The following is a 16872-nucleotide window of genomic DNA, read 5'->3' on the forward strand; positions in this document are numbered from 1 at the left end:
CCATTCGCTGGCACTGCCTCTTAATACCTTTCACACGATGGTCAATGGTATATAGCATCTGGCTAATAATAAATAGTATAACATTGTAATGTTTAACATAATTCATAAGGCAATATATAGTATCATAATTCTATAGTGAATATACAGCAGTGTGGTATATAGTAGGGTTGATAGAATAAGACAGTGTAAAGTTACAAGTCTAATATTTTATAGTCTAAAAGTATAGGGTAGTGTATAGTAACGCATTGTATAATTCAAAAGTGGAAGTTTGTCTATGGATATGATGTTATACCATGTAGTTTAGATTGAAAGGTATAATATTGTATTGTATAGTAGTCCAGTTTATAGCATAGTTATAACGCAATACAGGACAGAGCAGAGCACCGTGGCTGTTCTTTTCTTTCTTTTTCTGTGTGCCCAGCCGCCACCCTCCTCCGATCCGGTGGTGGTGCTGGGTAACATGCTAAGTCATATGTTAATCCCGCCCACACAGCTTAAAAGACGTGGTCCATGCTTGGCAATGTTCACTCAAGCGCTGTCTTCTGGACAGTCCTGTTTATTCACCTGAAGAAGGCTACTTGTGTTGTGGCCGAAACGTCGTGAGAATCTTATTTTATTATGTTTTATATTATTTTATTTCCATTCTACCTGACTTTACCAAAAGAACCAAGAAGATGAATCCCTGCAGTCACGAAAGCTTCAAATCACTATTTTTTTGTAATAAAATAAGTGCGAAAATGAAAGATCTTGACCCTTGAGTTCTGAGTTTAGTAACGCTGTAGTTGGAAGTTATATGCAGTCATGTCCATGTCAACCAGTGACTTTCTGAAGTGGACGATTCTGCGTAATTTGTTTACATGGAGGGCTGAAAGATCAAAGCACTAGAAATGGATGGCCTCCTGTGTTTATTTACATGGGAACTATCAGAAAGTTTTGAATGGCAAGCACTTGCAAAGAACATGTTTTATTTCGATTTAAAGCTTTCGTGACTGCAAGGATTCATCTTCTTTGGTTCTTTCGGTAAAGTCACGTAGAATGAGAATAAAATAATAAATTGATAAGATAAAATAACACTAAAATTATCACAACGTTTCGGCCACAACACAAGCGGCCTTCATCAGGTGAAGGGACGAGACTGTCTGGAGCTCCAGCGCTGTCCTCCAGACAATCTCGTCCCTTCACCTGATGAAGGCCGCTTGTGTTGTGGCCGGAACGTCGTGAGAATTTTATTGAGTTATTTTATCAATTTATTGAATTCTCATTCTACGTGACTTTACCGAAAGAACCAAAGAAGATGAACATGTTTTATCTTCCAGACATCGATTTGGTAGCTTGACCTCTGGAAGTTCAATGTGCTGACCAGTACACCATGGCAGCATTCCCTCACCACTGCATATATTGGTCCTTAAAGTTCAACCGAACGACCATGTGTGGTCCGGTCATCATGAAGCCGCCCCACCCCGACTGACCCCACCCACGACTGCCACTGCCGTGCCCCCTGCCCCCCTTCCACCACCCACAAGGCCCACCCTGTGTCTGGAGGAAGGGCTCAGGGACTAAAGGAGGTGGGGCCATAAAAGGAGAGGAGTGGAGCCCAAAGTGTAAGGTGTGGGGCTTAAGGAGTATAGGAGTGGGGCAAGAGGCAGGGATGGGGCCGACAGAAGTTTAACGACCCTGTTGTAAGGTTATAATAAAAGCATATAATCAAATGAGTACAGCGGCATAGCTATAGTGCGACAGGTGCGGCCACAGGCTGAATAGTTATTCAGTGTTCCACGTGTTGTGTGTGAACCGGGCCTCTACGGTTTGCTGAGTTGCACTTGCAACCAAGATTAATTCAACCTTTCTTTTGAAAATCGTGCCCAACTAAATATTTGTTCAATAAGACACTTAATATCAGTGAGGAGCTTTTTTTTATGTATTTACTCCCAGCCTCCCTGTTCAAGTCCCAGGCTCAAGACATGTCCTTTTTATTCCTTCACTTCTGACTGAATACCCCGAAAATGTTCAATATGCACACGGTTTCTGTACAGGATCGTGAGCTGCAGTGACATTTTAGACTTTATATGAATTCAAATTGTATTGTTAAGGTTTTAACGTGTAAGATGTTTGTTGCTTAAAGATAACTTTTGGGTTAAGCGCATTGTGAGGTCTTGATCCTGGACGGCGTTGTATAAATGTAAAAGCTACGGCGGTTGACTGCGTGCACAATCCTCGCACCCCTCTATCCACATTTCGGAAGGATGATAAATCACGAATAGCAATGTCCCTTCTTCATAGCACTTACATTGAGATTTCAGTGAGATATATTACTAATATGTATCAAGAATGTGTGTGTTCCGCGCGTGACGTCACTCCACATGAGGCCTACCCCCCCTCATTAATATTCATGAGTGGATTTTTACACCAACGCAGAGGAAGATCGAGCAGACTGAAATGATTTATTACGCAAAGTCGCTTCGAATATGACGTTTCTTTACAGAAAGTGACAGTAAAAAATCAATCTAAGCAAGCGCTACATCCGTGTGTGACGTCACCGCAAAAGAGTCCCCCCCCCCCCTTCATTAATATTCATGCCCGCGTGGAAATTTACACAAACGCACAAGAAGGTCGCCCACTCTACACGCCGCACCCCTCCCCAATAACCATTAGCGGGTGACGTCACTCCACATGCCGCACCCCTCCCCAATAACCATTAGCGGGTGACGTCACTTCACATGGGGCAACCCCCCCCCCCCCCCCCTTATTAATAATCATGAGCTGAACAATTTTTCTATTGAATATTTCAGATTTACTGCAATATACACCCGCACTTGGACGGGAAAAAAGCTAGTAATAATATAAGCCAAGAATGTGTGTCTCCCGCGCGTGACGTCACTCCACATGCCGCAGCCATCAATAATCATGAGCGGGTAACGTCACTCCACATGGGGCAACCACCCCCATTAATAATGAGCGGATGATGTGGGGCACCCCCCCCCCCCTCATTCATAATCATGATCGGGTGACGTCACTCCACATAGGGCACCCCTCCTCATTCATAATCATGAGCGGATGACGTCACTGCACATGGAGCTCCCCCTCATCAATAATCATGAGCTGATGGCGTCACTCATGTGGATCACGCCCTCAATAATAATCATGAGCGGATCATTATTTTCGATTGAATATTTCAGATTAAGTGCAATACACACCCGTCCTTGGACGGGCTATAGGCTCGTTGGAGACTGCACTTTGCACCATGAGCACTACGCTTAAAAACAATTCTGATGACCAGTTTTTCAGTTTACGTGAATAGTTACACTCAGTAGCTATTAGTTTTCAGTTTCATTTATTTGGTATAGCCCTGTTAGCCATTCGGCTTTTGAATCGGGTGCAACCGCAACAAACACAAACATGAATAAGAAAACATCTTAAAGTGACTACGCGCAAACAGAAAAATCCAGGAAAAAACTGCAAAAACTTCCAGAAAAAGCACCGTACACCAACGCTGTGTGCAAAAATCCCAGTGGGATGCAAGTCAAACAACAACAACCACAAGACAACTTATATTAAAGCCATTAGTTTAACTCCGTACTACAACAAACAAACATGGCCAAACAAAAAAACTTCTTGAAATCACCAAAATAAAGCCATAAAAGCAATGTAACAGTTATCATAGGAACTGTGACCGAAATTTCACAATTAACAACATCAACATGTACCACCAAAACCTGTAGCCATAGCTGGCTGCATGAGTCACTCCACAACAGCAGGGGCATCAGTAGGAGTATCAAACATTTTCAATGTACCTTTAAAGATCAGCACACTAAATCAAAACACAAGATCATACTTTGCAGCGGTCATCCGGAGCGAAACATTTGATTTTAGGCCACTGAATAGCAGTGGCAGCTAGGGGTGTACAACTCCTCTAGAGCAGTTTTGAGTGAAGATCTCACAGGTATATTCCGATCAACCGTTTTCTTCTTACACCATCTGTCCTGATTATGGCACGCAATTGGTTAGAGTCACCCACGTGCTGTTTATTTCCATTTGAAACGTATTAACTGCATCCAGTATTCACTTATTCGACAATATATTAAAACTATGATATGCACTTTTATATTCTGTTGCCAATTCTCAGCATGTATCTCGCTACATTTAAACGCAGAAAGAAACGCATGGATTACAGCACCTTCGCAGGGTTGAAGATTTCATTCAAACTGTGAAGAAAAGTCAATGGGGCTTGGGCAGGGCACGTCACGGCCAGAAGGGATGTTGATAGCCAACGGTCAAGTCGAGAATAGTAACGCAAGTGGCAGCGATGGAATGGAACGCGTATGAGACGGCGGTGTCTGCCAGGAAATCAGAATTAAAAAATCATCTTTATTCTGGAGAAATCCGATGAGCTATGAACCTCTTTTTTTATTCACATGTCCGGTCGAGTCGGGTCATAAAGTTACAACAAACAATACAAAACAAAGATTGAAGTGCAAAGTAAAATGCACGGTATGCAAATCACGATAAATACATAAATAAACGGTTACTAAACTTTTTCTTTTACAGTACTTGATAAATCGCACAGAGCAACTATTTGTATTTCAGAAGCGACCTGGCCACAAATTATAGCTCAACGAAGTTGCTTATTCCGTGGATATTTCTTGCAGCCAAATAATCTAAATAGTCTGAATGCACGTACGTTTACTAAATGTAGAGGGAAAACCCGGAGGACCCAGAGTAAAATGCGCGCGACGACGACGGGAATAGCACGCAAACTCCAAATATCCAGCAGGCGTCGGTCAGGATGGGACCCACGACCTCTTCCATACCAGGTGAGGTAGTTAACATTTCGCCATTGTGTCGGTGCTGGATGGATTGTTACATCGCAGGATCGTGAGAGGCGGTGGTGGCGGCTTCAGAGTCCTTCGTCCAGCAGCGGATTGACCATGGCTGATGCTGTTGTTGATATGCTATTCGTAAAATACACATCTTGATTCCACGTAATTAATGTTTAATTTGAATCAACGGCACTTATTCAAATTAAACAAAGTAAACTGGAAATCCGGTAAACATATTGGGAATGAAATTAATCCTGATCTCTTACATTTTCACCTGGTTCAAGAATGGTTTGTTTTTATCTTGCTGGCATTGACAGGAATTGTGATCAAATCGATAACGGTAATATTTGGCCCAAAGTGATACATGTCCTCACTGAAACTTGGCCTCTTTAAAAAAAAACAACCAAAGAACAGACTCTACGTGTTTGGCTCCGTCGTTGCCACGCGAACCGATTTCAAACAAAAACAACATCTCCATCAAACGCAGTGGGAAGGTCACCGAGGTTTTTGAGCCCAATTCCAGAGAAGAGACCTGCCACTCCCTTTCTCACTCGTCCATTCACAGCCACCCACAGCCACCCCCGGCCCACGCCACCCCCATTAACCCCAGCCCAGCCCAACGGCAACTTGACATCTCCCCTCGGTGCGCACACAAATTCAAATTCGCCACACAAGTCCTTATTTGTGCACTTTCCCTTTTCCGGTGAGAGGGGGTGTACCACCTGTGCCTCCGCCAACCTTGCCCCACGTACCTGCCCGGGCAGCTCCTGTGGAAAGCTCAGGTGCGTACCTGTGGCTGCCCCCCCCCCCCCCCCCACCTGTGCGACACGCGTGCATTCCTCCGCGCTGACTGTGCGGCAGCGTCAGTCGCACGAAGTCTTAAGTGCGGGGCGGTTTGCTCTCAGCTGCCAGAACACGCGTTGCGCGCTGGGCAGGTGCGACGGAGATTTCGTGAGTACAGCTTGAGAGACGGGGGTGGGTGGTGGTACCCCGTGTGTGTGACGGGATTGATCGCTGGGTTCGGGTTTGCATAGATCTCTCGCTCGGTTCGCTGCCCGTGCAGGTGCGACGGAGATTTCGTGAGTACAGCTTGAGAGACGGGGGTGGGTGGTGGAACCCCGTGTGTGTGACGGGATTGATCGGTGGGTTCGGGTTTGCATAGATCTCTCGCTCGGTTCGCTGCCCGTGTGTGTGTGGACACTTTATTGCAGGTTAGGTCTTTGTTTTGTTAAATGCCCATCGGCTCTAACGTGGGGGGATTTTAATCCAGCATGGAATGCACTCGATTAGAGGCGTGCACTTTGGACAACTGTTACATGTGTCTAAAATATTTCGGATTAACATTTAAAGTATATTCAAAGTTTATTTACTATTATTTGTGCGTTTAAAGACATTTGTTGAAACTTTTTTCCACGAATATTCTTCGTGAATTCATACGGTTGCATAACTGTGCTATTTGTGTTAAGAAGGCAATAGAGGAATTGTGAAATATTTAGATGAGAGTTTTGATTTTGAATTAGTTCTTTTTATTTGACTTGTCCAGTGTCAAGGAATGCCGAATGTTAGCCTGTTAAGTTAAGCTGCGCTTATGTAGCATACACAAAATACTAAATCCTAAATTTATCATTTTACAGTTAAGAAATGGATACCAAAAATTTGAGCAATTGTTCATCATCGTGCGTTAATGTAATGAGTGGTATATATTCACTACATTCGTCTGGGCAGATTGAATTGTGGAGTTGAATCCTCGCCATCTTATACTCTGCTATGCTGCATGCATGAACCATCGATATATTGTTGTGGCCACATTCCCGTGGATGTTATCCAGTTTACTACATACATGCAAGTATGTATGTTGAACTTCTTTCGCACCGTACATAGCCATGTATTACCCAACCGTGCTCATACGTGCTCGCATGTGCTGAGTAGCAAAAATTTCTATCACAAGAAGCCCAAGTGTTTACCTTCATCAGACTTGTACTGACATGACTATATTGGACAATATTGTATCGTAGTTATTAATTTCGTGTATGCTGTGAGTGTAGTTAATATTGCTCTTATCAGATTTGATTGTATTTCGTTTGGAATGTGTTCATATTTGTGGATCTAGTTTTTTGCGCGGCGCTTTGAGACTCGGGTAAGAAAGGTGCTTTACATTTTTTATAGAAAAAAAATTGTATTACTATTATTAATTAGTTTCTGTTAAAATCGCACGACTGTGTTTGACTGACCGGGTCACTGCGCACGCCGTGTTTATTTGGTTTAACATCAACGCGAGCAACGCTCGCTGTTGTCGAGTGGCAGACGCATCAGTTGAACTAAAATCGCGTATCCATCTGCATGCATGTTGAACTTCCTTCGCACCGTACGTAGCCGAACCGTGCTGATCGGACGCGCTGGGGAAGGACAACAAACTGCGAACACGCAAATCCGTTCTGAAGGAATGAGTTTTCAATCTAGATTTAAAAGGGCATAGCATCGGTGGCTTCCTAATATCGGAATGAAGAGACGTTCCAGACGGCCGCAGGAGCGCAATCTGAAAGCGTCACGACGCAGTGACCACCGTCTTTGTTCGATGGCCAGCCACAAGCCGCCGCTTGCGAGGATGACCGGAGTTTGCGTGATGCTCTTATGCCCCTTGACTGACCTAACTTGCTTACTTTACCTCTTTTTTTCAGATCTTGCGATTGCCTTAGAGCTTTTGGGAGTCGCACGAAGCAAGGGAGAGTTGTTCTGACAGCCACAAGCGAGAGGCCGATCGCTGCGCGGACATGGCAGATCTGGAAAGAGTTTTAGGTACGGCATGGCGAGCGAGGGCGTGGGGAACAGGGTTCGTTTGACCACACTCCTTAGTCCATTTTATTGAGGGATTGCTGCTGCGTGGTATTATCTTGGTGTGGTCTGGGACTGTGTTGTTGTTACTGTGTTTGCTGCCTTGCCCAAGCTTGATAAATGTGACTTGTAGAATGAATGTATTTATATTGAGTAACTTACGGTACTAAGCTTTATTTCTCTTTCTCTTTTGCACTCCTATCGGGTTTTTTTGGATCGTTTGCTGTTGTAACTTGCCGACGCTCCCGTACTGGACATCTGCCAAAAAGAGCTTCATAGCTCATCGGATTCCTCCTTGCAGGCTAAATAAAGATTCTTATTCGGACACTTCACTCACGCGCTGCTCGCTGCGGGTTTGTGAATTTCCGTGGCGTGAATTGATCGCAGGTCGCTGGATTCGGTCCATCGCTGCCCTAAACCACCGAGCCGCCGCTTATCCGCCCCGTAAAATAAAAATACCGTCGAGAATTCAGCGACATGCAGGAAGCGTAAACTCTAACGCAACCTACCGCATGTCGCAGACACGGAACTTCCGTTTAACTTACAACGTGAAATGTGACAACGCTTGGGACAAAATCAGGTTGCGCAATTCAAATTTGTTTTAAATTAAAATAAATCACATGTTGCATTATTTAACTGTTTGGCGCTTTGTTGGTAATAATACTGACAGGATAACGTATTGTCACTTTGTCCAACAGAATCATTGCTAAATCCAAGCCCAGTCAAGACCGACCACACCATAGACCTGGGCTATGGCTCCGGTGAAGGTAAAGCGCTCAACACTTTACCGTTCACACATTCACAAACACGCGAGCAGGCACGTCAACGCTCGGCAATTGGACGACAACACCTTGACATTGATAGAGGACCGCAGAGCTTGGGGAACGTGAAGAAGGGAGTGGCATTTGGCGCCGGCTCATCGTATGGCTGCGACTGCTGCCTTTCCCGCGCGCCTCTGCACTTTTTAAAATCCAGATTGAAAACTCATTCCCTTAGGAGGGCTCTTTTTGTGTTCGTAGTTTGCTGTCCTTCCTCCGGCACCTCCGATTATCACGGTTGGCTACGTACGGTGCGAAAGAAGTTCAAAGTAGATACATCCTCGCTCTCTCTCTCTCCGCGAGAGTGAACGGATATTGTGCGGTGGTGCAGTATTACAAAGTGCACATTATTGTTGTTGTGACTCGCCACTATTATTTTGCACTTTCTTCCCTGAGATGGGTGGTGGAGGGGGATGTGTGTTGTTATTCACTACTTTGTATGCGACGCCCAGATATGCTGTCGAACCATGTACGCGACACTTGGCGTGACTTAAGCAAACATCGCTTCCACTCAAGCTGACTGATCTGTGCGTTCGCTTATTAAGCACCCCGGTGTAAACTCGGTTGTCGCTTGTCTGGGAAACGTGAACTTCCCGACAAGGTTTACATCCCGGAAGTATTGTTCCGGGATGTAAATCGTGGCACGCCACTCGCCAACATCCCATCTCTGGTGGTGGCGGTGGCCATGCACGTGGCTGGCTGTCATCCAGCACTGTGGAGGCAGCAGCGAGGGGTTGGTGGATCACCACACAGATGGGCTGTGGAACTCTCTTCCCCATGGGCGTCGATGCGGTACCACACCCTCCCTCGCCAGGATAAGGCAATACAAGACGCGGGCGAGAATCGCGATTTCAGATGCGCTTCTGCGGCCGTCTGGAACGCTCTTCCTTCCGAAATTAGGAAGCCACTGGAGCGATGCACTTTTAAATTTCGATTGAAAACTCATTTCTTTAGAACTGCTTGTTGTGTTTAGTTTGGTGTCATTTTCCCGCACCTCCAATTGGCACGATTGGCTACGTACGATGCGAAATCAGTTCAACATGCAGTACATACAGTACATATTTTTGACATCCGTTTTGGGATAGAGTGTTGCCCCCTTGCGTGCACGTGGATTTTCTCCGGGTGCTCCGGTTTCCTTCCACTTATATAATAAACACTCACCATGACTTGCCTGAAAACATCTTGAAATTAAAAACCCATTGGAGCAGCCAGACCCTCCTGACAACGGGTACTACAACTCAGCGTGACTCTCGCGGATAATCTAGTGGAGTAAACCTCACCCACCTTTAAATGTGTCCTCCATTGTACCCGACATTTATTTAAAAAAAAAACACTTGTTCACTTGGGAAACAATCATGTAGGATTGTTGTGGACAGCCGTACCTTTGTCCTCGAGTTATCGCCTCCGATTCCTAGGGAGCCGAGATCATTGTGAAGTCGCCCCTCGGAAAACGTTGAGCGGCAACTGAAACCTCGCGCTTCTTAATCCCCGTGGGCGCTCCGGGGACCTGTTTTTGGTCACCTGCGTTCGGCGCTACATCAAGCAACAACGATGGTCAACAAATTTCGCGATCCCGCGTTGTCATCATGGATGCGGCGTCGGTGGTGTTACCCTCGCTTAACCCCCCGCCCCCCCTCCCTCCCTCTCCATGTTTCGCTCTCGTCCTTTGCGCAGGCGACCTGTCTCAGCTGCCCCAGCAGAAGACCGTCATTAAAAAGATGACTTACACCAGCCAGTCGGGAGGCGGTGAGTCCACGCGCTTTATTTGCACAGGGCACGTACGTATCAAATACGGAGAGGACCCGCGAGTCGCCCCCCCCCCCCCCAGTGTGGCTCATTCTCACGGTCGCGACGTCGGCCTGCGTCACGACGCTGTCGGGAACTTCGTCCGTGCAGTATCCTGCGCTTGGACGCGGGTGGCGAGATGCCAACTGCCTCGTCTGGTATGCAGGACGTGGCGGGTTCGATCCCGACGCTGACGCCTGCTCTGTGTTTGGAGTTTGCGGTGTCTCTCTCTCTCTCTCGCTGCCCGTGGTCACGTTTATTTTTCTCCGGGTCCTCCGGTTTTTCCCTCCACGTTTTGAATCGACGTCACGCGTTTAGAGACTTTGGCTGCTATAAATGTCCACGTGATAAGCGACTTCGTTGAGCTATCACTTGTGGACAGGTCGTTTTTGAAAGAGAGCTATGTAGCTCAGTAAGCCTTAGTTGGTAAAATACAAATTATTTGGTTTAGTTTTATGTCTATTGATTTCTTGTTCAAATCTTAGTTGCTGGACGTGGGCGCGGTGGGCTGTAACACAGAGTAGTTGGCAACCTAGAGCATTCATAAGGGTACAGCAGACAGCAGATCAAAAACGAATGCCTTTTTCTTGCATTGAGCAAGGTTGCAGGCCCTGCCGCTAGAAGGGACCTTGACCGATGGTCAGGAATAATGGTGCGTGTCAGTCGAGGGATCGAACTCGGCCGAGGAGACGAGCAATTAAATCAGCTCGTGTGCGAGTGCTTAGGTGATTATTACATCGCTGGACTGAGAGGGATGGGTGATGGCTTAGGGAGGGTTACATCGATGGTCGGCGGTGATGATGATGACGACGATAGGAATGTTCAAACAGACGATGGCAGGTGTGCTCCGAAGCCATGAAATCAGAGCACGGATGCAAGTGGAGCCGATAAGAACGTGTTTCTCTAATTGAACGAGGTTATAGGAGAAAGATCGTAGGGGAAAAGGGACGATGGGAGGGACGATGGGAGTTCCAAGTCGAGCAGAGCGAGCGGTTGGAGGAGGAAGTGAAATTATTTGTTCCGTGATGTGGTGGAGGCAACACGGCTGGTTGAGACGTGAAGGTCAACCCGGTAGAGTGAAACCTTAGTGTGACTGATGAGCACGGTTGGCTACGTACGGTGCGAAAGAATTTCAACATACCTACATATGACTGGAGATATCAAGGTGTGAAGTTCACGAGAATAATGACCATGGTAGTTACGATAAAAGTGTCATCAAATCTGAACTGGTCACACGAGGTGTACTTTGGGGTTCGTGAAACCAAAGCCTCCTGTGTACGCGTGTAATGGGGGGGGGGGCGGGGGGGTAATTGATGTCTTCTGTTTACCGAAGAAAGCGTCACTGAGTTTCAAGAGTGTTTTTTTTTCAGGAGAGACCTGCATTGAGATGTTTGGCCAATTCCATTCGTCAATGTTTGGCATGTGGGAAAATTTGACAGAGAAAAGGCACGCATTGCGCGAGGATCACAGTCAAAGCTACACATGAGATCGCTTCGAGAATCCATTGGTGTCCCGTACTCTCCAGGCCCTCCTCTGGCAGCCCAGCGGGTTTGAGAGTTTCACAAATATCCATGTCAGTTTAACACGTAGGCTTTCGCCAACCAAAATTATCCATAACAAAACAAAAAACTTGGATAAGTTCGCGTCAATATAAATATGTCGTTAACCCACCAACCACCCGAGTAAGATTTTGTCGCGGGAGAACAAAACGCGCCAATGAGTTAACTACGTCCACGTGATCCACCAACCCACGCCTCCAACGCGACGGGTTTGCATACCTGTCAACCCACACGGCTTACCCACGTATTCTTGTCCAAAGAAATTGAGTTTTTAGGTCCATACGACGTACAGCCGTTTCAATCGGGGCACATTTTTTTGTCGATTTGTTTGTGTTTCTCCCTTGCGATGGGACTTTGTAGGATGAACGTTGAGATTTATATGGGCACGGGGTGAGACTAATTAGGTGTGTCATAAGATAGGGCACTGATAAGGGGGTGACAGGTATATGGGTTTGCGGACACCCAAGTCGGGACCACCTGGGTGAGGAAACCCTCGCCTTGTCAAACGCGTTCTGAAATGGGGGGGGGCGCTCACTAAATTTTCGCGAGTCCACCACGCCTGTCCAACTACTCGCGTTCGGTTGTGCTCATGCGTGAAAAAAAAGTCTTGCGTTGGAAAGGGAAGCCTCCAGCGACGACGGGCTTGCCAAGTGATGACGGAAACAATCAAGTTTGGTAGGTGTTCGTAATTTGTATCCAATAATAAGCCACATTTGTTGGGCGGCAAAAATGTTTAATGTCATTAAACTGTCACGAACAAAGTTGGCACAAAGAGTGAGCTAAAATGTTGGTAAAATGATCGTTATTTCAGAGATGCAATCTAAGTCAGTCGGCCATTAGTTAATAACTTGGTAAGAGATAATTGAAGGCACAATTTTTTGTTATAAAGAAAGAGGACCGTTGCTGAAAATGTTAGCATTTGATTTGCCCGATCTCATCAGATCTCCGAAGCTAAGCAGGCCTGAGCCTGGACAATGAAACCAGTGTCCATGGCCGCAGGGATGCTTCGTGTTGGGACAGCAGGGTGTAGCACAACAGCAACATTAAATTGTACTGTACTTCTGTGCTCCTACGGCTATGCCCCCCCACCCCGCCGCCACCCACCTTCACAAACCCACGCTGACCATCGTGGTGCAGCACGGTCAAATAACCCTCATGACCCGCACGGCAGAGGCAGGCCCTCTTGTCCAGCAGCGGATTGACAAAAGAGTGCCGTACACTCATTTGGGCGCGATACATACATATATATAAAACATAAATATTTTTTTTTTTATCATAACTATTATCTTAAATGGCGACGCTGGTATAAACTATGTTCGGAATGTGTTTAAACATCATTACTGCCAGCTGCACCGCGGGCTATGTTTACAATAGAACCACTCATGCCCAGCGCCGGATTATGCTCGTAGAAAAAATAGCTACATATGTAGTAGCTACGGGCCTCGCGCTGAACGCTCTCAAGCTATCAATTCCGATTCAGTGATTCTGCACTTGCTCCATTACTATAGTACTATACCGCCTTCAACTTTTGTGAACAACTGGGTGTTTAAGGTTAGCGATTTGTCGTATTGTCTGGCTGTATAAGCAAATTAAAAAAATACAATTACTTTACTATGCAAGTAAAAAATTGTTTTAATATTTAGGTGTTTTTTTTTTAAGTTTAGGGCCCCTATATAACATATGTTTCAGGCCCCGCACTAGCTTAGTCCAGCATTGCTCCTTCCCCCACTTCACGCGCGGCAATGCTTGGGCTCACACTCGCGTGTTAGGGGTGGTGGTAGTGACGGACGAATATTTTAACACTTACTGAAGTCGGGCAACGGTAACAACAACAAAAAAATTGGTCGCATTTTTTTCTCTTTCTAACACTCTTCGATTCGACACACACACACAATAAAAACACCCGTGTACGCTGCCATAGCTACCCGCATCAGACCTCGCGATGGGTTTTTTGTTTAAAAGAACCATGCAAATGACACCACAGTTAAGATTGTCAGGAACAGTTCATCGCACGTTAAATTCCTCGTGCCCTAAGGCCCACATCCACTGCTGGATGAGGGCCTCGACGAGCCATGCGCGTCCCACTCGGTTGTTATTTGACCATACTCCACCGCGCTGGTTCGTCGTGTGGTGGCTTGGTGAAAGTGGGGGAGCGTGGACGAGGCTTATAAGCACAGCACAACATTGGATTATTCTGCCCTATGCTGCCCGCCATGGTCGCCGCTGCAGCCTGTAGAACCCCTTCTTGGCATCGGCCGTGGCAAGCATAAAGCGCCGTCCACGCTCGGACCCCTGCGCATCGTGAAACGAGAGCAGTTGCATCCCTTTGCCAGTGGGGCAATACTTTGGGGGCGACCCTCGCAGGCGTATTCCGTCTCCGTCCACCATCGTCGTGACGTTGTGTGATTTATTTTCTTTCCCACCGCTCTCCCACAGGCATCCACGGCGACTTGCCAATGGGGTTCCAGGCCACCGGACCCCAAATGCACGGCGGGCCGAGCTACACGCGCGACGGTGAGTCTCAGCGGCCTCCGCACGTTCAAAATTCAACAAAGATCTCCATTAGCCCCCCGCCCCCCCCGCCGCCGCCCCCCACCGCCACCCCGTATAGCCTTCACAGACTGTTGGGGCAAGTGCCGTTTTTTTTTGCGAGCGCCTGTGAAGTTCACAAGCCAACAAAGACATAAACAGATAGATTGCGAGTGTCTTTATGAGCGGCTGAGGGGCTCATTGAGATGACGGGTCTCTTTGTCAAAGGACAGCTGTGTTAGATAAGCAGGTACAGCAAAACACGCGGTACTGCACAACACTGCAATCGCAAAGGCGGAGAGAGATGGCGACGGCTTGGGAAGGCATTCATCCAGCAGTGGATAGATCGTGGCTGAAAATGAAAGCATCACTTTTAACCTTTTGAGTGAGTGTGTGAGTTAAATAAAGATGCTCGCCCACATACCAACTCGATTTAGTTTTGTATTCATCCAGCAGTGGATTGATCATGGCCGATGATGACGAGGGTTATATGTAAAAGTGACGTCAAATAAACATTAAATTTTAAGTTTATTAACACCTTGTAAGATGGGTAAAAAAATAGCACAATTCCAGTACGACTTACTGCACTAAAGAGATGAGTCAGAAATAAACTTAACAAAAATACTTAATTGCACTTGAATTTCCTGACCATTAGACCGAGCTTACTGTGGAACAACATAGCGGGATCTCTGTGTGTGTCCCGTGGATTGATTATCAATAACTCCAGGTGTAGCTAGGTGACGTGAGATGAGGAACGCACATAAAATCCCAGGTTTTCACGTGGTCCCAATTTTCCGCAACTAGCACGAGTGGCAAATAAGACACGGGACAGATCGAGTTGTCCCTGGCCTGGACTCGAGTTTCACTCGTTCTATGTAAACCTGCTCTCTAAAGATGCTCACACGATACGTGGTTCGAGTCCAGCGGTTGCCCTGATTAATACTGCGGTGGTGTGTAAATGAGCATGCTCGTAAGCGCCGTCGGCTTCACAGTGTTTCGGCAAAGGTTTAACGATACCTCGTGACATCGTTCACAAAAAAGAGACAGGTTCCGAAATTGGCAGAAATTCGGAAATGACACTGCAAAATTACTCCCATGGGATTCCACGCACAGCAGCAATCCTTGCCAACCTACTGGCAGACTAAAGCAAATGAGGCTCATCCTGGTCTCTGGAGTTCTCACCTGGTTAACAAAAATATATTAGACTTAATATATAATTGACTTAAACGTGCATTAATGAATGCATTTGTGAGAATCGATTGTTTTAAATGAATTTTGTTCTGCAGGTAATGGTATATCACCTGATCCATTTGGCTGCTGGAGAGCGCTACTTAAATTAAGGGGGAATCATTCAATAAATTGTGCCACCATCTGTGGGGAGATTATGCGATAAAAACTATCAAAAGTGCACTGTAAAATGTGATAATGAAGCTATCTTGCAAATGAAGAGTAATATATGGTAAATACAGTTTCGCATGTACGTACGTTGAACCGTTTTCGCACCGCATGTCCTGGACACGCCTCCGTTTTTTTCGTACGAAAAACACAAACGTGCATTTCATTCTTGACAATACATCACTTACTTTGGCATGCGAATCTAATGCGTTGTGATGGGTCTCCTTTCTGCAGGTGACTTCAGCAGCACCAGTCTGGCCTCGTTGCCCCCACGTAAGCGTGATGTTGGTTGGGATCTACAATTCACATTTGTGGCTGAGTGGTGGTGACATGCCCCGTAAATTGTGTGCTCATAGTTCCGCTAGAGCAAAGGGAAACGGTGTGATAAACCGTCCCTTAAATTCCCACAAGAACCAGGAATACCCATCAGCCCAAGGCAATTTCTAGATACGAACTGGGGTGGCAAATGCTACCAGTGCCCACAAATGGGCAATGTCCACCATAAGCGCACGTACTGTCCGGTCTACAGGCACAAACTTCCGCACGCACCTGTTCAGGTCCCCGAATCGTCGGGGTTTTTTGTTGTTGCTTGCGCGATAGAAAAAAAATCCACGGACGCACACGTAAATATAAATAGAGCGAGCGAGCGAGCGAGATGAGAGAAGTCAACCGACGCCGCGCGCCGCCTCTCACGTTGTCCTCCCGCAGGGTCCGGCGGCCTCGGCGGCTCCGCGCACCGCAAAGTGTCGACGACGAGCAGCATGGAGCGGCGCCTGGGGCCCTCGCGCGTGCCCGCCATGCCCGGCGCGCCGCTCCACTCGCTGAACGTGCCGCTCAGCCCCGGCGCGCACTCCTACCAGGTCGGCCCCAGCCAGGGCACGGCGTGGGGAGGGGCAGGAGGTGGGTGGCGCGACGATGCGGAGGGGCGAGGCCGAGCCGGGGCTGCTCCGTTTTTCTATTCTTTGTTTTGGGCGCCGCGGGTGGCGAGATGTGGACTACCTCGCCTGGTGTGCTGGAGGTCGTGGGTTCGATACCGACCCTGACGATGCCGCCCGTGTATTTGGAGTTTGCGGTGTTTCTCCCCCACCCCCCCCCCCCCCCCCCGCGCGCGCGTGGATTTTTCTCCGGGTTTTGCCT

At 47.0% G+C, this 16872-nt stretch overlaps 1 protein-coding gene across 4 annotated transcripts in view; it reads left to right on the forward strand.

Annotated features, from left to right (window-relative positions):
* The first annotated feature begins 5389 nt into the window (after positions 1-5389).
* Positions 5390-16872, forward strand: part of COL17A1 (collagen type XVII alpha 1 chain) — a 53960-nt gene continuing 42477 nt past the window's right edge. The window contains exons 1-7 of one of the 4 annotated variants that reach the window (XM_032952140.2): positions 5390-5599; positions 7496-7613; positions 8348-8416; positions 10142-10213; positions 14248-14325; positions 15970-16008; positions 16444-16635. In XM_032952140.2, the coding sequence (XP_032808031.2) occupies positions 7589-7613; positions 8348-8416; positions 10142-10213; positions 14248-14325; positions 15970-16008; positions 16444-16635 (475 nt within the window). In that variant the 5' untranslated portion in view covers positions 5390-5599; positions 7496-7588. The other 3 variants (XM_032952137.2, XM_032952138.2, XM_032952139.2) reach the window with 3 other exon arrangements.

Source organism: Petromyzon marinus, chromosome 11, assembly GCF_048934315.1.
Source record: "Petromyzon marinus isolate PM22_M1 ecotype Great Lakes invasive population chromosome 11, UKy_Petmar_22M1.pri1.0, whole genome shotgun sequence".
NCBI classification, from domain to species: domain Eukaryota; kingdom Metazoa; phylum Chordata; class Hyperoartia; order Petromyzontiformes; family Petromyzontidae; genus Petromyzon; species Petromyzon marinus.